General features: G+C 53.0%; 1 protein-coding gene and 1 pseudogene across 1 annotated transcript in view; both read right to left on the bottom strand.

Annotated features, from left to right (window-relative positions):
- Nucleotides 1-896: 896 nt before the first annotated feature.
- TNRC6C (trinucleotide repeat containing 6C) overlaps nt 897-25352 on the bottom strand; it is an 86667-nt gene continuing 62211 nt past the window's right edge. The window contains exons 8-21 of the mRNA XM_023531630.1: nt 24879-25021; nt 23313-23462; nt 21741-21878; nt 19470-19589; nt 17268-17351; nt 16789-17020; nt 13439-13606; nt 12298-12489; nt 11691-11834; nt 8051-8167; nt 6091-6285; nt 5233-5303; nt 4530-4669; nt 897-3350 (exon numbers count right to left, since the gene is read on the bottom strand). Coding sequence (XP_023387398.1) covers nt 2990-3350; nt 4530-4669; nt 5233-5303; nt 6091-6285; nt 8051-8167; nt 11691-11834; nt 12298-12489; nt 13439-13606; nt 16789-17020; nt 17268-17351; nt 19470-19589; nt 21741-21878; nt 23313-23462; nt 24879-25021 — 2255 coding nt within the window. The 3' untranslated portion in view covers nt 897-2989. The remainder of the gene's footprint in view (nt 3351-4529; nt 4670-5232; nt 5304-6090; nt 6286-8050; nt 8168-11690; nt 11835-12297; nt 12490-13438; nt 13607-16788; nt 17021-17267; nt 17352-19469; nt 19590-21740; nt 21879-23312; nt 23463-24878; nt 25022-25352) is intronic.
- On the bottom strand, nt 14048-14166 carry LOC111741071 (annotated as a pseudogene).

Raw genomic sequence — 25352 nt, 5'->3', positions numbered from 1 at the left:
TGCGGTCCCAGGCAGGCGTCAGTGGTCCCCGGGCAGGACCGTGTCCCACCGCCATCCCAGACGGTAGCGGCTGTCGCATGGGGCCGAGTCGGGCGGGCAGCGGCTGGAGGAGCGCCCACAGGCCCTGCTGCACCTCTGGATGATGACAAAAGGGATCTCGACGTTAACCGAAGAGCCGCAAAGCAAACGGTAGTTACAAGTCAAGCGACCGACGCCCGGAGTTTATCTAGTTACACGAACTCGTAAGAGACAGGACTCTGTTACAATACAACAGGACAAGTCCCTCTCCCGATACACGGAGTGAAAGTCGATATCTGTCTTCTAAAAGCAAAAAAACACATTTATTTGAACAGCCAAGAAAAAAATTGCAATTTATTAAGATTCAACAAAGCGTCGTACTTTTGAAAGCAACTTCCGGTGCCATGTTCTTCAACAATCACATTCTATGAGGAAAAACATTTAAAAGCCACAAACTTGTTTCTTAATCGCAGAGTTACAGACATCTTTAATTCAAAAGAAAAGGTCAAAAAAAAAAAAAAAAGCCACCCCAACAAAAAACAAAAACGAACAGATTGTTTACTTCCATCCCCAATTAAAAAATGTCAGGAGTTTCTCTACAGCTCAATGCTCGGTGGCAGCCTGGGAAGCTGGACGCCTGGTGCACGCGCGTGACGCACGCACGCTTGATACGCACGTGCAGGTCATACGTCAAACACAGAGAGTGCACGCAATGGCAAGGAGATGCGATCACTCTGAGGGAGGTTTGTTTAGCTAAATACACTAGGAAACTTGAGAAAAAAAGTCTTGAACCCAGTTTGTGCATAGTTCATGATCCTCTATAAAACCAGCTTTTGTTGATCTGCAATTTTGCAGGACCTTCTTTTTGTTTTTTGGTTTTTTTTTTTAGGTTTTTTGTGTTTTTTTTTTTTGTTTGTTTTGTTTTGATAAAACCATTAAAAAGCTAATTAAAAAAAAAAAACGTAATGCACAGGTTTCCTGATCAAGCAGGCAGGGAGCACAATGTTCATATATTTTTTAAAACATACTTGAGGGTATGTTACTCCATTGTCTTTCTTTCTTGCAAAACAATCAAAACATTGATCATTTTTAAAACATAAAGCAATTTTTAATATATAAAGCACTCTTCAAACATCTATTTCTTTTGAGTCCATTATTTGGTAAATATGTAACTGCTACACATTAGAGATTAGGTATTTTTCTTCTTTGTGTTTTTTTTTTCCTCTTTTTTCTTTTTTTTCTTTATTTTTTTTCGTTTGTTTTTTAATAACATCTTCAGTGCTAGGAGTCGGGTTACAAAATACGTGAAATGGTGTGGAGCTGCCCCTCGGAACCCTGGCTTTCCTGAGAGCGCATCCATGTGCAAGACAGTAACCACAACGTCTCGTCACCTCGACGAAGGGGGACAACCGACAGAGTCCACGACGATGGCCGGAGGGGGAAACGACACTGTTCGATCCCAGAGCTCTGAAGTAGCGTATCTGCATTCTGAAAATAGGTTTCTTTACGACGGAAGTTTTTTTTTTTTTTTTTAAATTCCTTTTTTAAAACTTTTTTATTTTAAAGTCTGAAGGAGAAAAAAAGGTCTGTAAACAAGCGGGAGCCCTCACCACGGGCTCCGCCGAAAGCAGTCACAACCCACGTCCAAGTGCTTGTCTCCGTTCCTCCCGCGGAACCATCCACTCTACAAGTATCTATGGCCACAGTTCAACAACAGTTTTTTTCTCTTTAACTTTATATTCCAAATGGAAAAATGGTGCAATACTCTGGTAATAATTTTCTTGCATTAGTCCACAATAAAAAGCCGCTAAAGGTAGGTATACATATTATTTCTCCAGAGATATACACTGTAATTTTTAAACGCAATAACAGAGTCCTTGAGTAAACATTTACACATGAATTGTCGCCGGCCCTGTCCTATGAATTCTCTTTAATGTATAGGATTAGCTAAAGGAAGGGCAGGGACACTCAGTGCAAAGTTAGAAGCTAATAATAACAAACGTTTGACCAATGCGCCAAAAAAAAAAAAAAAAAAAAGCGTATACTGAATAAAAGGGAAAACCCACAGTTAAATCCCTCACACACTTAATACACGAACACGGGAAGCGCGTGCACACGCACGCACGCGCACACACGTGCTTGTTTCAGCACACACACGCACGCACACACGCGCACACACACACACACACACACATAGGCTGTGAACTTAGAAATTTTTCCTAGAGCCTGTTTCTGCGTACTGATGACAACCTGGAAGTGTAGAATTAGACTTAGAAAGTGTTCACATTTCATTATTGGCCTGCTGGATTCAAGTATTTGCATGTTTGATATGTCTTTTTTTTTAACTTTTAAAAAATATTTTTTGGGATAAAAAAAAATGACATGAAAAAGTAATGAGACAAGGGGAATGTGCATAGGCGGATCCGTGGGAGCCGAGAACGGACCGCAGGCCGTCTCTCCCCTCCGCCCGCCGGCCAGCGGGGCCCAGCCCGCGCCCTGGTGGTGCCGCCGGCTCCCGCTTCCGCTTCGGCCGCCTCTGGTAATGTGCATAATCGTCACAGGCTCGTTTTAAATAGGCTTTCCCGTCCTCCCCCCCACCCCCTTGATAAAATAACCCTTTCCAGCCCACAATCTGAAAAGTGCCCTTCATGATAGAACTATACTAAGCAGCTTTTATACTTAAAAAATCAAAATGACAACACACCATACAAACATAAGACAACACAAAATAAAAAGCTATGAGAAACATCCTGTCATTAGCATGTGACACTGACCAAGCGCAGCCCGCACTGTCTCGTGAACAGTTCGCAAGGGCCGCGGCGAAGGTTCGGCTTCAGTACTGGACAGAGGTACTTTAAAGGGCTGCCGGGCTGCTCGGGGCAAGCGGGGCCTCAGCGACGCCCGGACTGGAAAGGGTCAGCTTCCTCTTCCTGGTGCTGACGGCTGTGGCACCCACGGGGTCCTCTCGGTCCTAGATGGACTCCCCACTGAGAAGGTCGCCGGGAAGCAGAGTGTTCAGCGGGGTGGGGCTCCCGATCACCCTGCCGTCATCGCTGCTGGGCGGGCCCCACAGGCTGCTTGAGTACTGGGGGACCCCGCCCCACAGCAGGTCGCTGCTGCCTTTGCCTGCCAGGCACGGGGCGTTCCAGTGGCCGGTGTCGCTCCGCGCCAGGCCGTGGGAGCTGCCCGAGGCGCCCAGCCTCGTCTGGCCGGCCCCGGAGCTGGACTGCCAGCTGGAGGTGGGCGGCAGCGCTTGGCCTTGCGCTAGGAAACGGTTCACTTCTTCTTCGCCAGCGAACTCGGCCAAGATGGTGGTGTTTCCCAAAACGCACCTAGAGGAGAGAACAGCGACAGACTGAAGCCGGCTTTGGAAGAAGGGGAACAAAATCGACCAGCTCTCAGCTAGACCGAAAAACAGAGAGAGGACGCTACAGCTGCCGTACAGAGGATCCTGAGAGACCAGCGAACAATTACCTGCCGACACACTGGGTAACCTAGAAGGACGGACTAGTCCGTAGAAACACACCGAGACGGAATCGTGAAGAAACAGCAAATCTAAACAGACCGATAATGAGTGAGCAGATCGGATGGGTGATCGAAACCCTCCCGACACAGACAAGCCCAGGGCCACGTGGTCCCCCCGGCGAGGTCTACCAAACATACAGAGCATTAACACTAACCCTTCTCAGCCTCTTCGGGAAAAAAAAAAAAAAGGAGGGGCCACCGCCAAACTCGTTCTACGAGGCCAGCATCGCCCTGGTACCGGAGACAGATGAGGACACTGGGAGAAAACTACAGACCGATATTGCAAAAACTGACGCAAAAATTCTCAGCAAAATATCACCATGCCAAATGCAGGAGCACGTTAAAAGGCTCGTACGAGCGTGTGCCACGTCCCAGGGGGTTTTCCCCTGGGATGCAAGGGCGGTTCACCGCACGCAAATAGAGGTGATACGCCACGTTAACAGAACGGAGGACACGAGTCCTGCGATCGTCTTAACAGATGCCGAAACAGCATCTGACACAACAGCATTCGGGGGGCGGGGGGGGGTGGCTTTCCCTAGGGAGGGCGTGGCCACAGCAACTCAGCAGAAGACACGGACACCTCACAAGACCCCTGTTATAGGCTTGCACTGTGTCTCTTCAGATTCACGCGCTGAAGCCCTAGCCTCCAATACCTCTGGATGTGCGTATATTTAGAGAGGGGGTCTTTAAAGAGGTGGTTAAGGTAGAACGAGGTCACCAGGGTGGACCCTACTCCATGACTGGTATATCCCTGGAAGAAGCTGGGACAAAGACGTACTCAGATGGAGAGACAACCAGGTGGGGACACGCGGAGGGTGGCCGTCCATGAGCCAAGGGCAAAGGCTTTGGGAGGAACCCGAGAGCCATGAGACAATCTACGTCTGTGCCCGAGGCGCTTGGTCGCGGGGCCCTGCGGCACTCCCGCGACAAACACCCCCAACCCGGCTTGCTGGCACCGCGGCTGCGGCGGTGGACAGGAGACGCACATGTGCAGGGACTTCTGGGCCTTGGCGGCTTCGTCCTTGGAGCTGTAGCGGACCACGGCGTTGCCTTGGGTCAGGTTCAGGTGGAAGGTAACGAGAGGCCCGTGCTGCAGGCACAGCGTCCGCAGCGTGGAACCGTCGATCTGGCGGAGGAAGCAGAGGGGGGCGGTCACGAGCGTCCTGTGGCTTCTGCCGCTACAGTCTCCACAGAAAACGGGCGTGAAATCCAGGGGCACCGAACACGGGCAAAACGTCTGTCCTTAAAGGGGCTTAATACACGTGACTTCACGACGTGAACCTTTTAAATCTGCTATATCTGGTGAGTCTGCTGACTGGGAGGAGGAAACCCCATTTAGCTTCTGATCCCCTCACCAGAGCACACGATGCAGCCCCTGTGGCTCCTGGCACCCCGGCCCATGACCCCAGGAAGGTGGAGCACAGGCCAAACTGCTGTGAGTGGGTACGGTTAACGGGGGACAGTTCTGTTTATAAAGGCATCGTTTTCAAGCCTCAAAAGAGTAAAAAGTAAACGATTCACTGGAACACGGTTAAAAGACCCCCGGGTGTGGCCGCTCCCCGCCGCTCCGTACCCCTGGGCCCTGAACGAGGGCACCCAGCACAGGGACTGGTGTGCACTGGGGCTGGGCGGGGCTCCTCCAGGGTCACGAGCAAGCCCTGGGGCTCGGTGACATTCCCGAGAAGGTACCTGGGGCGTGAGGTTGCGGAGAACGAGCCAGCTGCTTGTCCTTCCTGAGGTGTCGGTGCTCCAAGCAGAACCTGCAAGGGCCCGAGAGGGGTCCGGTCAGCGTGCCACGAGCCGCAGGAGCCGCTCTGGCCAACAGTCTCCAGCTTGCCGACAGGGATGGGGCCTGGACCACCTCGGCCCCAAGTGTTTATTAACCTTGTTTGCTAAACCAAGACCACACGGCCCTCCCGCAGACACCTGGGGATGATGGCGGGCCTCCTCGTCCACCTGCCCCGACTCAGCTCGAAACGTCTTGTCTTGTTAAGACAGAGGCGCCAGCTGCCTTAGAAGCCTGAGCGGGCTATTCCCCGCTCTCTGCGGCTGGTTTCAACTTCAGTTTCTTGAATTCCCGGGGCCTGTCTTTCGTCCCTGCCAGTGGGCAGAGGGCCCTGGCTGGATGCCACTGAGCCGCACCTTTAGGGGGGGTGGTCTCACACTGGGGGCCGTCTGGTTCTGGGCCGGGATGCCCCCTACTCTGTGACGCATTGTGGGGAAGCACATGCCCAGGTGGAATCGAGACCCTTATACTGGCTGAACGGGACTTCTGCCAGGACCCAGCGTGGCCCCTCGTGCTGGGCGACGCTGGGACCTCCTGGCTCAGAGCAAGCTGTTGTGAGCTTGACCACCCGGGGCTGGTGCTGGGCCTAGAGGCCCTGAGAGTCCAGGGTGCCCTGGCCCCCGTCTAAGCCCTCCCGGGGTCCAGGTGTGTGTGGGGGGCAGGGGTCCTCACAATGGGGCTGCGGGACAAAGTGACAGGCGCACTTCCAAGAGGGTGAGCAGAGCTGGCATGGGGCGCCCCCTCTTCCCCACAGAACTCACCGGAGGAGTAAGAGCTGGTCCAGCCGAGGGGGCTGGCCCCCCAGGTGGAGGAAGGCTTGGGATTGGTTAGCCCTGGAGGTGGCCTCGTAGGTGCAGTAGTGTTTCTGGGCACCTTCCACAGCTCATGAGACAGAGAGGCTTGCGTGTGGGAGGCGGGGCCCGAGGACCACGTCGATTTCATGTCTGACAGTTTACCTGGAAAGGCAGAGACACGGGGCACAGGCATTCCTGAGACAGGGAAGAAAGGGCACTCCGGCGTTTGGGGAACCACACCAAGTGGTCCCCGGCGCCAGCCGACGGCGTGGCGAAACGGAACAGCCAGCAAAGCGCCGGCGGGCCCGCGCCGCCCCGAGGCAGTCTGCCCGGATTCAGTGTCCGCCTGGCTGCTGTTTCTGACGCTTACTGCGCTAAGTGTGCCAGACACAGTTTGCCACCTAGAAAACAGCATTTTCGTAGTTCGGTGTTAAAACTAACCTATCGACGTATTCTGCTAGGACGCAGTTTATAATGTGACACGTTCATCAAGGTCAGAGCCTCGCGCATGTGCGCGCACGTGTGTGCGTGCGTGTGTGTGCACGCGTGTCCTTTATGTCATCTGGGGGTCAGCCCCTGTTCAGAGCTGCCCTGCCACCTTGTGCGGCTCTGAGACGCGCCCTCTGTCCGCACTGAGGGCTGAGCACATGCAGCGCGGCACCTGCGCGGAGAAGCGTGTCTTAAGGATCTTTGGGAGAAGAAAAGGAAACCGGTAGTGACCATCAGCCCGGCCCCTGCTGCGCCCGGGGCTGGGCTGGGCTGTGCAGACACCTGGAGGCCCGCCACGCCCGCCTCCCCAGCCCAGCGCAGTGAGCGCAGGGGGTGCTGGTGGCAGAGCGGTCGCTGTCACCGCACTCCCTGGACAGCACTGCAGTGGCCAGGCCAACACAAACCCAAGTGCGGTTCTCCAACTCTGGCCACTGGAGTCGACCGTGACCTCAAAACAAATGCTACTCTTAGCAAATGTGCCACTGATCAGAAAAACAAAAATGCCACGAAAACCTGCTTCAGGCACAGGGAAGGCCTCGTGTGCCGCCTGCTCTTCGGCGAAACGACCTCGGCGGTGTTAGAGGCTCACGCGCATCCCACGGGGAACGCCAGGAAGAATCGACGTCAGCAGGACAAAGTAACGCAGAAGCGTGTTTGCTCACTCGCTCGCTCTAAAGTAAGACGCTCGGCTACATCAAAACTGCCTTCTCCCCAGGCCCGGGCAGTTGCGTGAATTCCTCCAGCATTCTTAACCCTGGTTTCAGAGACGTCTGGATGAGAGTTGACGGAATACAGACGCATATTTGAAGAAATCTGTAAACAGTAAACCTTCCTAGTTACCTAGTTACAAACCAGCCGCACGTTCTTTGCGTCTGTGTTCCTGCGCATCCGGTCTTATCATTTTCAGACTCGACTTCCTCTGAAGTTTCCACGACAATTTTCAATTCTTATGTGACAGACTCGTCACGTCACAGAGAAACGACCTGGCACTGTGTTCACCCGTGCAACGGGAGGCGGTCGCACGGGTGCCGGGGGTAACTATGGGGCTCGCCACGTCGCCTTCATCTCTGACGGCAAACGGGAGCGAAAGCAAGTCCCAAGTGGCTGCTGGCTCTGTGACTTCAAACCCCGTACGCCCGTCCCGCAGCCGCGGGGCAGAGGGAGGAACGTAGATGCATCTGGGCAGTGGCCCTTTCTGTGACCACGTGATCCTTCTGCCGACCCTGCGAGATGTCACATCCCCACTCCACGCAGAGGAAGCAGCCGTGCCCGGGCCCCTCAGCTGCTCCGGCAAGGCCCAGGCCCACTGTCGATCAGGGCACACGGCCTTCCGGCTCAGGGACGGCGTAAACAGGCCACCGGCAAAGGCCAGGCCTGTCAGATTTGTTTGGGGAAAGAAAGAAAAGGCTACCTGCAAGCCGCGGGGCCAGGTGCGCACCTGCAGCACTGGGTGCGGGCGCAATGCTGCTGAATGAGCGACTGTAGCCGGAGGCACTGAGCGGCCAGGCACTCGAGGAAGGCAGCGCGGCACTCTGAGATGACGGTGGGGAGGACCCTGCAGAACCAAACGCGGCACTAAGAAAGGGGGTGGCGCAGGCGCGTGGGGCGGGCCCCTCTGACTGGGCGCCAGGGTTCTAACAACTGAGCCAGCCTCCTCCGAAGCTGCTGACTTTTGGCAGACGGCTCAAAGTGAGAGCATGACACGGTCAAGGTCACGGTGAGGGAAGGAAGACACGGGCACGCCTCCCACTCTGGGTCCCCAAGCCACTCGCAGGCCTGGGACCTTCCTGACAGCTGCGGAGGCAAAGACCAGGAGACAGCACCAGCGTCTCTGAGACAGGGTTTGAAGGCACGACAGAGGAGAACCGTCACTGCGATGTCCGAAAGGCCGTCAGAGTTCTAAAGGGTTGCATTGCTCTGCCCTTCCAGATAAGATGGAAACACAAATACGGGGTGGTTGCCATGTTTCCACCCCTCAAACAACATCCACGAAATTAAAAAAACAAAGGAAAACAACACTCCATGCTTTCTGTTGTACGTTTTGCCAAAAAAGACAGGCAACCCATTCGCTCCCACCTGACGAGGGAAGCCTGTGCCAGCGACTGTGAACCTGAGGCGGCTTCCTGCTTTGCACGGCCTTGTTCCTGCACGTGGGAGGGAGGCTGAGGGTGTGCAGGCCCCTCGAGACGCCCCGCTCCTCCAGAAAGCTGAGCCCCCTGAGTCTGGTGTGTCCACGTGCCATCCTCTGAGGGGAGCTGGGGGCTGGGGCACAGCGGGCGAAGCCGCGGTGCCGGTCTGGGTGAAAGCAGCATGGAACCGGAGCTCTCTGACTGGGAGAGTCGCCCCGCCAGTATGTGGCGGGGGAGGGGACGTGCCACGTAACAGTCTGGCTGTCACGTCTCCCACCACAATCGCAAAAGACACGGGATCCTGACAAAGGGTCCCTCCTGGGCGGTGCATGGACCACCTCAGCGAGTATGGCCCTCACGGAGACCACTGGGCCGGCACAGCGTGAGCGGCCGCCCTGCCGTAATCGGCCTCCTCAGGACGAGGGCGCTGGAGCTGACGAGTGGTCAAACCGATCGGCGACCGGCAGGTCTTCACCTTTAACAGACGTCAGCTCTACGACACCCTGAGCTTGCTTCCTAAACCCTCCTTTTTCAATTACCAACAATGTGCGATCAACCCAAGATCTCAAGATTACACACTATTTAACCCTGCTTGATTATTTTTTTTCTAATCAATAATAGGGTAGATTTTAAGTGTTCTAGTTCTGAAACTTTCAGATTTATTTATTTATTTATGCACACCTCCAGCACCTGGTCTTCCTCGGTGGTCTCCCATCCAAGTACTAACCAGGCCTGACCCTGCTTAGCTTCCGAGATCAGACATCGGGCTCGTTCAGGGTGGCACGGCAGCAGACCATGGACCGTGGCTCCACTGGGGCGCGAACCCAGGACCCTCTGCGTGTAAGGCAGATGTGCTGACCGCTGCACTATGGAACCACGTCCTGAAATTTTCAGTTTTAATAATGGAGTTTGTCTCATAAAATTTTGGGCACTTTTCCTTTCTAGATGAAGTGTCAGTACCAACGTGTCATGAAATGGCATGACGGCATTTCACCATTCTGGTGAACGGTCACTTCCTAAGGGTTAAAACTACACATCACATCGAAACAGGTATAATATTGGGCTAATGTAAATTTTTAATACCAAATCAGAACTTACTGCCAGTGGCAATAAACAAAAAACGTAAATTAAAAAAACCACACTTAGCATAGTCAAAAACACTCAAAAAATTCCATTATGAAAATACGTAAAATAAAGCAGTATCAAAAACTTGGTGGCGATTTCTCACTGTTTTTCTTTTAGGGCACGTATTTTTATTTTTATTTTCTCTGTGCTTTAGATCAGGCTGGTCACGCACAAATACGACGGCCTTTTGTAGCATGGTCCCCGAGCTCGGTCGGCCAGAGGGGCGCCGGGAAGCTCCTAGCGTGTGGGGAGAGGGAGGTCTGCGAGGTCTGTCCTTTGCCGTTTCCTCCTGCTCTGTGGCGGTGGCGTTTTTGGTAAACGACACGTACGTCTAGCTATACTCATTATGCTCCCCTTCTCCCAGTAACAAGCCAGGCGCTGGAGCCCAGAAACGAGCTGCCCCTAAACCATCAAGCCCCGGACGTCGTGACGCCACGTAAGAGCCACGCGACGCTCCGAGCCACTGGGGTGGGAGGGCTCTCTTTACCGTGGAGCGGCAGCCCCGGTCTCTCCCCTTCTCTGACGCCTCCTGCCTTAAGTCAGTCTCCTCTCTCGGGTGCTCTGTGGGACGGAGCACAGCTGCTTAGCGCTGCCTCCAGAATTCACCTGCTTCTCCTGGCCGCCTATCATGTCCTGGCACCCTGGTGCTAAGGCGGAGGCCCTCCTCCCCCCAACCCCGGAGACCAAGGAGTCGCTGGACCCCCCGGGAAGCTACAGCAAGCAACCTCGAGCCTCGCCCACGCCGTATACTGCCCGGATCAGCACGGCTGCTCACACCCCTCCACGGTGCTCCACACACACGGGGCGCAGCCCCGCTGCCACACGCGAGGTGTCTGTCAGTGGGGCTGAGTCTTACTTCGGATGGCTTGTGCCTCACCCCACTCCCCTGCCTGCTCATACGGGCTCTGCTTCCCACCGTTTCGTGTCCCTTGTATCACTCATCTGTCCCTGACCGCAGGGATGCCCGCAGCACCCCTGCTCTAAGAAGCAGCTGCATGGAAACATGAGGAAGACACGACCCTAAAAAGGAAGGAGGATCTGGGTTTGTGTCGGCTTCCTACCCAAAGCCCAGACACACTCAGAACCTAGCACTTCAAAGAACCATCGAAAAGAAACGCAGCGCCCCCAGGCCATATCTGAAGGAGGAAACGTAAATTAACGTTTTGGGAACCAAACGAGGAGCACTCTCACTAGTGATAAGCGTGTGTGGTCACCTGGCTATCCTTCACATTATTACGATGCTGGCGATAAAACTTTATCAGCAATGGCACTTATAAAACATCTTCATTTGCATGCCTTAAGGGAAGGCGACTCAGGCCCTTCTCAATATTGCATTTGAAATTGGTATTTACGTTCTGTGGCCTTCACAGCTCAGCTGATCGCTCCCTTCTACCGGGTCCTGAAGCCTCCCACCGGGCGTGCCAAAACTTAGTACCATGAGTTTGTACCGGGAAAGGAGTCCTGGGGAAGGATTTTTTTTTTTTATCTTTACCAGGTTTTTTTGGTGTTCAGGAAACACAGACTGAGATGGATGAGTAAAGGGTTGCTAGCTCATTTTTAGTTTACAGAGAGTTCCAGTGGAAACTTTTCATTAAAAAGCTTAAGAGTTAATATTGTGATTTGACAACACGGTGCTTATAAAACATGATGTTAATAAATCTGACAGAAACACTTAGCCCGAATCGATCTCCATTTTCACCATGAGCACCACCTGACCTTTTCTCGTGCTGCCTCAGATGGCTAGAGAAGCCGCCCACCCAACGTGTCCGCCACACCTGCCTCAGAGCCCAGACTGCCACCCCCGAGGCGCGGGGCCCGCCTCACCTCCGCTCTTGAGGAGGTAGCGGTTCACATCCTGTATGGTGGTGTTGATGGTGGGCCCGGTGGGGACACTTCCAGGAGTGACATCGGGGTCATTCTCAGGATCTATATTCTGAAGTCCTTTCCAGGGGACTCCAGGATGGAATTCTGGGAAATTCCAAACAAAATGAACATCAAGACGTGAATATTAGAGTACCTTCACACCGCTTCGTGATAATTTACGGAGATTTTTATAATTTGCCAAGTAAACCAGCAGGCACGCTCTAGACTCTTTCAGGGAATTACCAATCTTTTGGAAAAACCAGAACCAGGCGTTGCAGCCGCCACATTAGGACAGTGTTCACACGGGTGACAGAGCCTGAAACCTGACCGGACGGAACACACGGCCCCTTCCCCTCGTCCTCGCCGTTCCCGCTCTGCTCCTTTTACTGAACGGAGGGGGAAGCGTGCAATGCCACCCACACCCAAAGCCGGCCTGACAAACGCGCTTCCCGAGAAACAGCCAGAGCCGTGGGCCAGTGCTGCCTGGTTCCCCTTGGGCCGAACCGCTCTGCTCCCGCCCGGCACACATTCTGACCTGCTGCTGCACAGAAGTGTCGCCTGCTCTTACCTGGGGGCCAGTTGATGCTGGAGCCATTTGAGATTTTATCACTGTCAGATTTGGCACGTGACCAGCTATGGGGAACAGCTACCGGAGGGCTGGCTGGTGACTCACTGTTCTGGATTAAATCGTACCGGCCATAGGAGTCGTCGATGGAGGACTTGGCTGGAGGCCCGATGCTCAGACCTCCAGGGATAGCACCTGCGCGGACGGTAAGGAACGAAGAGCCGGGTGAACAGGGGCCCGGGGCCCTCGCCGCCGAGTGCCAGGCCTGGCCCTTGTCAGAGGCCGTTTTCGTGTGTCACACTGGAAATCTCGATGAAATGCCAACCTCCCCCCACCCCCACGGGAAGCTGGCCCGGCGGACCTCTCTTGGGACAACCTACGAGTCTGTGGGGAGCTGTTGGGTTTGCTGGCGCCCCCGTCCTGCCCCCGCTCTGGCCTGCTGCCCTCACTGTGGGAAGACAAACGGGGCGTGTGAACGCGCTGCGCTGTCTTAACGTTAGAGAGACCGGCACGACGCGCCTTAGGCCACGGAGCTCTCCTGCGCCAAGGACAGGGCCCAGATTGCACGAGATGATTTTCATGCCGACCATCGGAAAGAATTTTTTTTTCCTTCTAGAATGCTTTGTATCAAGAGAGAATGAATGATATATACCCTATCAAATTTTCTTTGCTGTTTCTCCTACCGGGAGATTCAGAGCTAAATTTGATGCTTAATAGTGAGATTGCTCCCTATGATTATTAGCATTTTTGTTTCTTCCTCCAAGTATTTGGTTTCCTACTATGTTTTATCATTTTATTGGAAAAAAAAAATCTCCTTTCAGTAGACTCAAATTTTTGTTGCAGACTACAGATAGAAATAAAAAGTATGCAGACTAGGACCTATGTTCTTTGCTGCTCTAGGCATTTTTGGTTTCTTCTGGGTTTGGAGCTACGATCTGGGAGTTGAGGTTTTCACAGATCTGAAGACTGACTAGCTGGGGTCCTACGTCCTCTGGAACAGAATGGAATATTGTTTTTATCCAGCTTTCGGCACTGAATTCTTAGAAGGGAAATGTGGCACGAGTAACGAACGAGCACCCACACAGCTGGGGGACCATGGGCAGAGCGCTGGTGACCGGGGCCCAGGCGTCCGGCCGGGACGTACCATGCTTGCTGGGATTCTGGTCGAGAGGAGAAGCAGCACCGGGCAGGTTATCCATCGGGTTGGGGTGTGTCCACTGCGGGAGGCGTGACTGGGACTGAGACGCGTCCTTCACCGACAAACCGCCAGTCATGTCCACGCTGCTGACATTCATGCTTGGATTCAGTCCAGCTAGAAACGAAAACGCTATCAGGACACGTGTGCCCATCCTCTAAAGCAGCGGTCCCCAACTTTTGGGGGACCAGGGACCGGTGCTTGTCTGAGAATCTAAGGCCTGATGGTCTGAGGCGGAGCTGAGGCGGTGATGCTGGCGCTGGGGGGCGGCCACAAATACAGGTGAAGCTTCTCTTGCCTGCCGCTCATCTCCTGCTGTGCAACCAGGTTCCTAACTGGGTCTGGGGATCCCCTGCTCTAAATGACCACTTTCTAAAGCTCTCCTAGAGAATCAATCTCATCTTAATTCACAGCCAAGTACATTAACTACAGCCTTTAATGCTCGTGGAAAAAAAAACTTTTTCTTTTTTTTTTTTTAAGGCAAGGCAACTCTTGGTTGACCTCACAGATTGCAAGGACCTTGTCAGCTTACAATCCCTTATTTTTTAATTTATTTTACGCCTACAGCACCTGGTCTTCCTAGATGGTCTCCCATCCAAGTACTAACCAGGCCTGATCCTGCTTAGCTTCCTAGATCAGACGGGATCGGGCGTGTTCAGGGTGGCGCGGCCATAGGCGCTTTTTGTCTTTTTAACAACACATATTTCTAGGAATATCATCCCTGGATTGAAGTGGAAATGGTAATAAATAGTCCTGAATTAGTAAGACCAACGACTCTCCTCGTCTTACTTGTTTCAGGGCTAAGCATAGTCTTGAGGCTTCTCGTCCACAGAAAACCGAACAATTAGGAAAAGCTTTTCTGGCCGCTCTCGGAGTTCTAAGGCCCCGCCCACAACAAGCTGGCCAGGACGATGTGGTCCCGCCTCCAGGGAACTGACTTGACAAAGTCTGCTCGGAAGGAGCTGATGAATTCAACATCGAACGACTTGTGAGGCACTGAATGAACTATCTGAGAGTGTGGGTGCAGCCAGCTGTCCCCGGCCGGCACGGTGCATGCTGATCCCGGGTTTATTTCAGCTAAGAGCAGGTGCTGGGGTTTCTGACAAGTGCCATCAGGCGGCAAGGTTAACGAAGGGAGATGAGGAGGACGACAATAAAGAGGCTGAAGTAGACTTCCTGATGGGGAGCCAGGTACGAGCTGAGAAGGTTGCTTGGCTGGACGGAACACCCAACAGGAAGGAACCCAGTTGATAAATTGCTCCAACCAGCAGCAGCCCCCACCCTGGGTCCGGAACATAAGTAAAGGTGATGAATCTCTACTCCTGAGCAAGGGGCACCACATTTTTGTTCTTAACTTGAAGTCAGGGGCTGAAAATGGACCAAGTGGGCCAGGCAAACGAAGGGGAAGCGGGCCTGGTGGGGCTGCGGCAGGCCGGATGGCGCCCACGGTCTAACTGGGCAGGTGCCATGGTGCCACGTGGGACGCAGAGCCCATCAGCCATTTTCAGGAGAAGCCAGAGGCCACTTCGATCTGAAACTTTCCAATTTTTAAATGTTGTTGTCGGCAACACACACACTTTGCAGACCTAACAAAACACCTTTGCAAGCCGGGGCCACCAAGGGGCTGCGTATCTGTGGTCCCTGCGTTAATGACCCCCTTCACTTCCGCTGACAGAGGCGTGGCAGGTGAGGGGCGAGGCCCGAGCTCAGACCCCGCCGACTTTCCTTTCGCTGCTCACGGTGGACACGGACGCTCCCTTCCCCACCGCGTGGGCCTGAAGGTTATTTTTCGTTTTTATGTGCCTGATCTCCCTGCGTGGATGGTAAACGCCGGAAGTCAGGTGACGGCGTGACTAGGAGAGGCTGAGGGGGGAGGAAAGGTGGACGAGACTTACGGCCGTTGAACAAAGGTGCTGAGAACCAGCCAGGTAGGCAATTTTACCGGCTCGGCTTCTTACACTGCATTAGCTGTTTATTATTAATACATTTACTTTATAACTTTAATGTGACTATTATAAAATGTTATCAAAATTATTTTACATCCAATTTTGAAGATTCACTGCACTAATTCTTTCATTTGTACTCAGAAAAAGAATCTTTAAGGATAAAGATTACTGCACTTTAGTCTCCAAATGCAGGTTAAGAAGACAGGTGGATACTAGGAAACTGAAGGTAAAGCATTTTAGGGTAATAGAAGTGAATCTGTTTCTAAGACAGCTATTCCTAATAAGAGAAGTGTTTACGTGAACAGCTAGCATTACACAAAGTGCTTGCTAAGTGCTAGGCACCATCCTGAGACCTTTACGTATTAATTTGTTACATCTTTAAAAAACCTTCTGAGGTAAGTATTCCCACTTTACAGATGGGGAAACTGAGGCAAGGGCAATGAGACGAGTTGCACAAGTACGTGGAGCGCCGGTTGGTGGCGTGCGGGGACTCGGCGTGGCAGTGCTATCCCTCAGTAATGTCCTAACTACCAGACGCTCTGAACACAAAGGCCGGGGGGGGGGGGGGGGGGACAGCAACACGAGGACAAGTCATCACAGGTCGGCACCTATCCCCAGTGTCACGGGAGAAACGTCCCACGCTGGTTCCATGCCACGGGGAGCGTGCTCACGTGACGGGAGTACACCACTCCCGTCAGGGCGATTTGGTGGGTGCAGAGAAAGGACACTATCGGTGGGCAGCAAATTCGCTCCCACGCACTGGCCTTCGCCCCTGGGGGGTTGCATTTCCCAGGTTCCTGACTCCCTCCGGGGCTCCAGGCTCTAACAGCCAATGGACAGACAAGCCTGCAGCGCCCTCTCCTGGCCAGACTGTACGCCCTCGAGGGCGGTGCTGTGTGTCCCATTGCCCAGAGGGTGGCAAGTGCTGAGCATGCGCCCTACAGTGAGGGACAATGCGTGCAGGCTGATGTGGCTGCTTGTTAAGGCCTGACTCATAGAGGTCTGGACGCCTTTACTGGCAAAACCGCTCCAAACTCCCCCTGCCGCTCGGGCTGGAGGACAGTGGCTGCCGGGGGAAGCCGGGAGCGAACCGGGAACGGAGCGGGCTGCAGGTTCAGCACAGGACATGAGGTCACGGGCGGCTTTTGCCCGTGCCGCTTCCGAAGGTTCTTACCCTGCAGCGTTCACAGCACCGGCCCTGCCCAGCAGAGACAGCTGGTGTCACGCGCTCACTAAGCAGCTTCGAGACGGCCGCTCTCTGATGGTGTCGCCCCGGCCAGTCGTTCGGCCCATGAACGCAGGCCCGCTTGTCACACACACAGCCGGGGCGGCGGCTCGGACCCGGAGACTCACCGAGAGGGTAAGGAGCGAAGGTGCTGGGTGAAGACGGCTGCTCTTTGGTCTGCAGGTCGGGCAGGCCGGGGGCCTGGGGGTGAGGGGGGAAGCTCTCCATGGCCGATTTGCCTGCAGAGGGGTGCAGAGACAGGTGCGGCGGGGGCGGTGGCGGCTTCACGAGCAGGGCCTGGGCCAGCTGGCGCTGGTGCTGCTGAATCTGCTGCTGCAGGTTAGTGATTGTGCGCGCAACCTGGCGGCAGAGACGCGCCCGTCAGCACGGTGGAAAGAAACGCCACCCGTCCCTTGTCGGGCTCCGCTGTTACTACGCCTGGGACGCCACTGGCTGGGCCAACCCCCTCCCCAGCCCAGGAGACCCCGCGACTTTTAGAAGGAGAAGCTTGGCGAGAGGACAATCAACGACAATAAAACAGCTCGTCGATCAGTGCCTCTGAGATCGGCGAGGCCTAGAGCTGAGATTCCGTCTGGACGACACCTACTTGCTGCTCCTGTTGTCTCATGGGTCCGGAAACATTACGCTGGGCCTGTAACATCTGCTGCTGGATTTGTAAACGTTGGTACGCCTGTTGGCAGGAAAGCATCAAAATATTATGAGAAAGTCATCGATCGACGGTTCCATTTCGGTGCATTGTTAAAAAAATAGAGAAAATGGACAAAATTCTTGGTCCCTTTACCATAGTAATGTAAGAAATGTTTTTAAAAGGAAAAAATGTTTCCAAAACATCTGTAGTGGACTGCTTTTTACAAAATAACCCAGTCGGTACCCCTGTTGAGTGCTGGTGATCAGATCTGCCAATAAATGTTTTTCAGTTAATGAAGAGGTCAAAATCCTTCTGCTTGACTCATACAAACAAATAAAAAAGAAATGAGAGTAAAATGAAGAAATATTTATTCTTAAAGTGACACAAACTAAATTTGTCCAGAATGGCTCAGAAAAGGTGGCAGAACAGCGGTGACTGCTACCTCAGGGGCCACGTGATGATCTCAGCCTACACGGCATCTGATATACAGACCTGTGACACGTCTGTCACACAGACCCCATCTACGAAACTGGCTAAAATGATCGTGAGACTCTTCTGTGCACAGGTGCAGAGCGTCTGATCATCTGACTGTTTCAAAATGTTGACTGAATACCATAAATTTTTTTCATCCAACATAGATTTTCTGGGACATTTCTGGCAAGGGGATATATTGAAACAGAATCCAAATACAGGTAGCGATTATAACACTGGAAATGCCTCATTAATCTGGAAATTGTGGAGAAATAAAATATTTCACTTAAGTGAATCGTTATAGGCCCTAAAACATAACCTTAGAATATACTGAAACTTTACCGATTTTTTCTGGAAAAAAATATAAAACCCATATACACTGTTTTAAAAATCTGAATGTATGGAACATAATTCAGTATTTTCGTGGTGTCCTTCACACTATAGGGAGTCAGTAAAACTACTGCATGAAGATTCTAGACCATCAGTATGACAACGGCCATGTCAAGTCAGAAAACAGCGGTGTTCTCCGCGTCATGGAGGAGCAGAAAGCTATTTCCCTCTATGACCAGAGTTGTAAATAACATGCTCTGAGGTGGCTCCCTCTCTGCCTGAGGTCAAAGTCTTTTCCGGCTGCTGTCGGCTGTAAAAGCAACAGTACTGTCCCCTGAACCGCCTGTGATGGCTCTCAGGCCTGGGGAAGCCTCACGCCACATGGCACGGTGCCCGTCACCCTCTCACGGATGAAGAAACGGCCCCCAGAGTCCAGTCTCGGCCCTGCCCCCGCGTCCGGAGCTTCGTGTACCTCGTCAACGCTATGACTTGTCTCCGGGACCCTTTCCTCCTCCATCCTACTTACTGGGAAACCGGACACCCAAACTGGTTAGATGTGTGTCTAACAGGAAGGGGTCAGGACTGCGGGCACCCAGGGCTCTAGTGACAATGGTTTTATCTATTGAAGATGTTTTTTTCCTTCATGATTCCTGGTATTTTCTAGGAGAGAAGTTGTTGGACATCTAAATAAATCAGGTGTCAACGTATCAAAGAGAAATGACACCCTGGGTCCTTTGGTGCCTGTTTAGTCAGCGTGCATCTGGGGGCACGATGACGTGGCATTATGGTAAAAGCAGTAAGACTGTTGAACATTCGAAGTTCAAGATATGTTAAATTCTAAAACTTTCAAGGATCTTTAGGTTATACAGCCTTTCTCAACAGGGATTCTGAGAGAGAATTAAGTCCTAGTTTCTGAGGCACCTACGAGTGCCATGAAGTAACTTCTGTCTTATGCTTGTAGGCTGACATCTGTATGCCATCCCCGGCAGAATTCAGAAAACGTCACTGAAGTGAGTTTTGTGTTCTGTGGCTGAGACGAGGGACTGGATGGGAGAGGCTGGCTGAGAGCTCCAGCTGAGACGTGTCTCATCGGCACATCTGGGCGACTCTGTGAACACGACGGAGCCACAGGATTCACAGAGCTTAGTGAAAACGCCCTAAACGGGAAACTTCCTAGTTCTTTTAACAGTTTAAAAAGGTCACGAAAGTCTCAGTGTCGTTCCCCGACGAGGAGAAGTGCTCTACTGGTCACGTCGCTCGGCCAGCGGGTGAGCTGCTGGCCTCCCCCGCGCGCGTCGCCCGTGTCGCCGTCAGCAGAGCGCTCCCTGCTGCGGAGCTCACGCGGGTCTGTCCACTCACCAGCTGCAGCTGATAGAGCTGGTTCAACATCGTCATGTGCTGAGGGTTCATCGGCGAGGTTAATAGTGCAGGGTTGAGACCAATGTTTTTTGCTGCGAACTGCAAAAGCTGTGCTTGAACCTGTTGAACACAAAACGTACCGTTAGGCGCTGAATCGCTAGTCGGGTACCCACCTGTCCGTGCAGTTTCCAGATTCGGAACTGACCAATTACTGACCGCTGTATTCGTCTCGTGACTGAACTTCAAAAGCCATGAAATCTGTAGGCCCTTTAACATCAGTGAACACGCTCTAATGAAGACCGGGGAAGGAAAGCGGGCGGGCGGGGGATGGAAGGAGAGAGATCTCTTTCTCCAGATGTTTTACTGATGAAGTACATTTCTAGTTATGAATTCACTTAGATGTGACTGAACTTCCTAATTTCTTTTCTGGGAGTGACTCTGGGTCACTCTTACCAGCAGCCGACTTCCTCTTCTGTCAGAGAGACAGTAAATGGCACCCCTGAAGGCCGGGTGACGTGCAGGGGAGGGCCCCGGGAGGCAGTCACTCTCGCTCGGCTCCTGCCTCATCAGAGGAGGCAGGTGCTTTTCTGTAGACGGCACCACGTCACCCCAGAGGGGCTCGTCCCAGAGTGGGCAGCGGTCCCCCTGCTCAAGGGAGCCGACACTCTTCTCGGTGGGCACGGCCGCTCCCAGCCTCGCCCGTGGCAATGCCCTCGTGTGGCTCTGCCAGCCCTGACCTTGACCGTCAATCCGCGGCCCCATTCTGGGTGCCTCTCCACCTGGACGTCATCGCTCTGAACCAGTCAGGCGCCCGGCACTGGCCATTTCAACGTTCCCGCCATGTACGACGTCCCTTTGTCACGGCCTTTATGCAGGATGACTCTGGGTAGAACATGGGCGAGCGTTTTCACTTTAATAGTTGTCTGATGTGTATGAGAAAAATGTTGGTTTTTCCATTAGTGGTAGATGTGTTGCGTTTTCTTGAAGAATAAATTGAGCTAAATTAAGGCACGTTTTGTAACAGCGCGGTCACGTGGGTGGCACACAGATGACTGACGTTTGGGATGTACGCGCTGGTTGGCCGAGCTTGGAGAAGACGCCGACCATCCCGTAGGACCTATCTGTCCCCTCCGCCCCTCACGCTGGAGTGGCCGTGCCGCCAGGGTTGGGTCTGAGTGGAAGCGGTGGGCAGCCGCCCGGACTCTCGCTGCCCCTGCTGCTGGGCGGGCTGTGGCAGGGCCGCGCCCAGGCCCAGCGAGGATGCGGTGTCCCGTCTACGCTCCTGGATCTGGGGGGTCTCTTTGGTGCAGCTGTTCACTCTGCATCCTAACTAGTGACTTTAACTATTATTTTACCCAGGTTTCGGCCATCTCAACTCAGTGCAGAAATCTGGGTTCAAACAATTATACAGTAATGATCACTGCCAGCTAATTTTATAATATATCGTTAGACTAGGTCACCGCGTGTTCCTTATGAAGAGTAAGGACTGACGCCAGACAGCTGACCTAGAACGGCACGGCAGGGACGGCCCCAGCACCCCGCAGTCCAAAATTTGCACGTAACTTAAGCTGGCCCTCTGCGTACTCGTGTCCCAATCATGGATCAAAAACACCGTTCGACATGGCTTTGAACTGCATGGGACCCGTGTACGAGTGAACTTGCGTGGTTCAAACCCACGTTGTTCAAGAGTCAAGTGTAACTGAAAACTCAGTCTGAAGTCTACGATTATGGAATGTTCTAAAAATAAACAGTATTAATATGAAAAACTGACGTTACGCTTTAGAGCTATGAACAACAATATCCTTTTCTTTAATTCTCTTTGATCTTTTCGAAAAGAACTTATGGGCGAAATTGACCTAGCGCGAATAAGCGTACTCGAAAGTCTGTAACACGCGAACTGTTCTACGTTAACACATTTTCTCGCTAGAGCAGGGTCCGCCCCCGAGTGCTCTGAGCAGTTTCTCCCCCGCCCTGCGCAACGGTCCTGCTTGCTGCATTCCTCTGCCACCGCCCCAGGACACCTCGCTGGGCCCGTGTCAGTGGTCAGGGCTGGCCCTTGCTGCAGGGCTGGGGCGCTCCTGGGAACAATTCCGAGAACAACTGTCCCTCCGGCCCGGGACAATCGGATGCCGGATCAACAACCCCCGAGGCCTGCTCTTAGGTGTGGGTTCATTTGCTCTCACTTTAAAAGTGACGTCATTGCGGCACAAGCCACCACAGAGGCCCGCGTGCGTGTGGCCTCACTCGGTGACGCCCTGACGCGCGTCTGACCTGAGGGGATAGAAACTGAGGCACTTGAGCACGGAGACTGGGCTGGGAGGAGTTCAGAGGCTGCACGGGCGGCTGCGGCATGGTCCTGGCTTGTGCTGCTCCGCTACTGCCAAACATACCCAGATTGCCACTCGGTATCTGCAGGGAGAGGGGACGGGGACAGCGTCGTCAGAGTCGGGGTGACAGGACACTGGAGCGGGGTGAAATGATTTGCTTTCCTAAGCGGGAATGCAACGCGGCTTCTACCTCCTACCACCGCCAACTCGTAGCGAAGCGAATTTTTATGTGTTTCAACTGGTCACGGATGATGGAGACTCAGCCTGTGAAGCTGCCTATGTTTTGAAATCACAGACCTCAGCGCTGGGTTTAACGTGTCCCAAAACGAGGCTCTCGCATCAAAAGAATCTGTAATAACACAGTGCCACCAACGAGAGCAACACGCACAGCTGTTTGGACAAGACACGTTCCCAAAAGGGTATTTGTCACGACTTAAAGCGTAATAACGTGTGGGGATTCCTAACCCGAGAGCACAGCCACGTTTTCAAACACGAAACGTAACTACTATTTCAACGACAGAACGTGAAGCCGAATGAACCGCCAGGCTCAGGTAGTTAACTGCCTGCACGGGAATACTGCACTTCCTGGGGCTCGCTCTGCACGGGCGGGGGACTTCCAGATGGCAGAGCACGTGACGTGCCCACGTCCCACAACGCCACCTCCAGGATTAGCGACGTCAGACTGCGGGACCCTAAAGACTGGGGCGCTGCTGACAGTGGAAGCGGCTGACAACAGGCACACACGGGACTGCTCGCCCCCTCAACACATCTGTGTAAAGAGAAGTCTCGGAGGGTGTGTGTGTGTGTGAGTGAGTGAGTGTGTGTGTGTGTGTGTGTGTGTGTGAGTGTGCGCCCGTGCGCACACGCACACCAGCCTCGTCCACGAGAAAATCAGCGAGAAGGGAGTCTGCCGACAGGAAAAGCATGACTTGCTCGCGTATCATTTCTTTCTAGAGGATCTGGGGGAGGGGAGGGACTCAGAGAATGAATCATTCAAAACCCTCAGGTGCTCCCTCCAGGGACGTCTGACGATGACTCTGACTTCCCCAAACGTGCCAAAGGCAGGGCAAAAATGCTCGTGCGACTCTCTGAAAATCACCGAGAACCTGAAAAGAGATGTCGCCTCTCTTTCGGGGAAGAGGACGTGACGTGCTATTTTCTTGCCGGCCAGTGTATTAAGATTTTGGCAACTGAAGGCCACTGTGCTATACATATTTAAACGAGCAGTGAGCTGGTACCAAGGCTGAGGAACTCAAATCATGTTTTAGTTCCATAAAAAAATGAATGTAATTTTGAAGCGTTTCCTATATCATGGTTAAATCTCAAGAACTGGACCAACTCTCGACACCAGCGAATCCTTTGAAAAGACATCCCAAGCGTATTTCGACTACCTTTGCACGTTCGGTCACGTTTTAGAATAGTACTGATTAAAATGAGCAAGGGCACGTCTCAGACACTTTTCAAAGAAAGGGCAGGTGACACGGAGACCACAGTGGCCCTCTCCCAACAGCCTTACCTGTCTAGAAGAATTCAAGTTTTGCATGCCCAGCCCTGAGGCCATCCCGCCTAGGGCCTGGCTAGGGAGTGCGCTGTTTGAAAGGGGGGGCTTCAGGCTTGGTGAAGGCAAAAATGGTGAAGTCGTGGGCTCTTCCACGAGGCCGCCGTCCTGATTGGAGAAAGAAAGGGTGAGCTGTGTGCAGTGTCCATCCGCAGACAGAGCACAGAGCAGTTTCCCAAGGACGTGGGAGGGATATGGATGGAGAAAGAATTAAAAGGGCAAAAAAGTAGATAATAACGGATGGAGAACATGAGCGAAAGGAAGAGGGGAGAAAGGAAGAGAGAGAGACAGGGTTAAGACGCTGTTTTCATCTGAATGATCACTTTACAAACACATCTGTCACCTAACAACATCCTCATCCACTACCGACCCTCCCTCGGGGTAGGCGTCAGGAGACAGAGACAGGGACTCGGTAAGTCTGCCTGGAAAACACTTCACACCCGTTTTCAAATCAATGGGTTCCTTGGGAGGAGCTGTTAGCAAGGCTCTAAGTATATGTGAGGCGGGATGCTGCTGACGTTCAACTGTTTTTGGCCCATGAACCGGCAACTTCAGATGGTTTAACCTAATAATCAGTAAGTGATGAAACAGAATCCTATTATTTTTTTTTGCATTTATTGAGGTCATGCGATGTGCCAGGCCCTTTGCAAATTTACTTCGTCTAACTTCGTGACGAGCCCGTGGTGTCATGCCACATTTTAAAGATGAAGAAACAGTCAGGCTCCCACACTTAAATTCCAACGTCACTGGGCGCCTGGGATCTGAACCCGGCCGCCTTGGTGCAGGCGGGGCCGGGGCGTGGGCCTCGCTCCAGCTTCCGGCAGTGGAGCTTGGGGTGACGGACCCAGCATCTCTGGGAACAGAGATGGAGCCCCATCTCTTCTCCTTGGGCCTTTCTTTTTTCTTTTTTTAAAAAACTTATCCTTTCCCGCTTCAATTGTATCTCCAAGGTTGAACAGTTGGAATTTAATGTGATGTTGTCTCCCCAGTTTGAAGTCACGCGCATCTGGAGAGGGGACATTACTACAGGACGATACTAAAAGGACCGAACTGGTGACTGGACTTGTTAAACATCCGAGGGGACGATCCCCACAGACACCAGAGGGCTCTAGGAAGTGGCCCGTCGAAGCCAGGGCCCGCCAGACGTGGCGCCCGTGCCCAGCCACCTCTAGGCCCTTTTTCTGAGATTCAACATACGACACATCATTTCTGGTTGGAAGAACTGTGCATATAAAATATGACAGTGACGTGGAAATTTGATGCCCCTTGTCTAGTGCACAAATTGGAGCAGATAACTCAGGCGAGTTCACCCAATAAAATGAAAATCAATGTTCAATTTCAGTATTTTTTATTCCTTGTTATGTAGGAAATAGAACACTACCTCTCTGGAGTTAAACGTTTACACATACTGGAAAAAATGGGGGTAAAAGTCACTTAAATATTGCAGCCCAGCAAGTGTCTAGTCTGGCTTCCGTTAAGGACACAGGTACAATACCAGGCAGGCAGAACGCCCTCAATCCATACCTTGTCGAGAAAGGTGGGGCGGTCCACGGAAGACTCTTTGGAGGTCGGTGGGCGGCAGCCAAGGGCTTTGGTGACCATTCCATTGTAGTCGGTCACCCCCAGTCCACGCTTGTCCATGTCCACCTTCTTTTCCAGCAGAGCGCCTGGAGCACACAGAACAGAAGCAGCCCCTGAGATAAAGCGCCCGAGGACCATGTGACGCCGAGAGAAAGACGACCTAAGACCCTCGCCCCCGGGGCAACGGGCGGCCCTCGCTCCACCCGGCCACACTGCCACTCAGGGGTGCCGCTGGCCTCTCCCTGGGACGCGTGCCCGTCCTTCACGCTGGCGTCAGCCGTCACTTCCTCTGAGGGACCTTTCCCGGTTATCCAGTCTAAACTGCTCCTGTGTCCCAGCTACAGCTAACCATTTCCATGTGTGGTCATCTACAGGCGACGGCGATCTGGCTCGACACGCACGCCTCGCTTGAGTCAA

Source organism: Pteropus vampyrus, unplaced genomic scaffold (assembly GCF_000151845.1).
Source record: "Pteropus vampyrus isolate Shadow unplaced genomic scaffold, Pvam_2.0 Scaffold72, whole genome shotgun sequence".
NCBI classification, from domain to species: Eukaryota; Metazoa; Chordata; class Mammalia; order Chiroptera; family Pteropodidae; genus Pteropus; species Pteropus vampyrus.
This window is presented reverse-complemented; position numbering and strand designations above follow the sequence as displayed.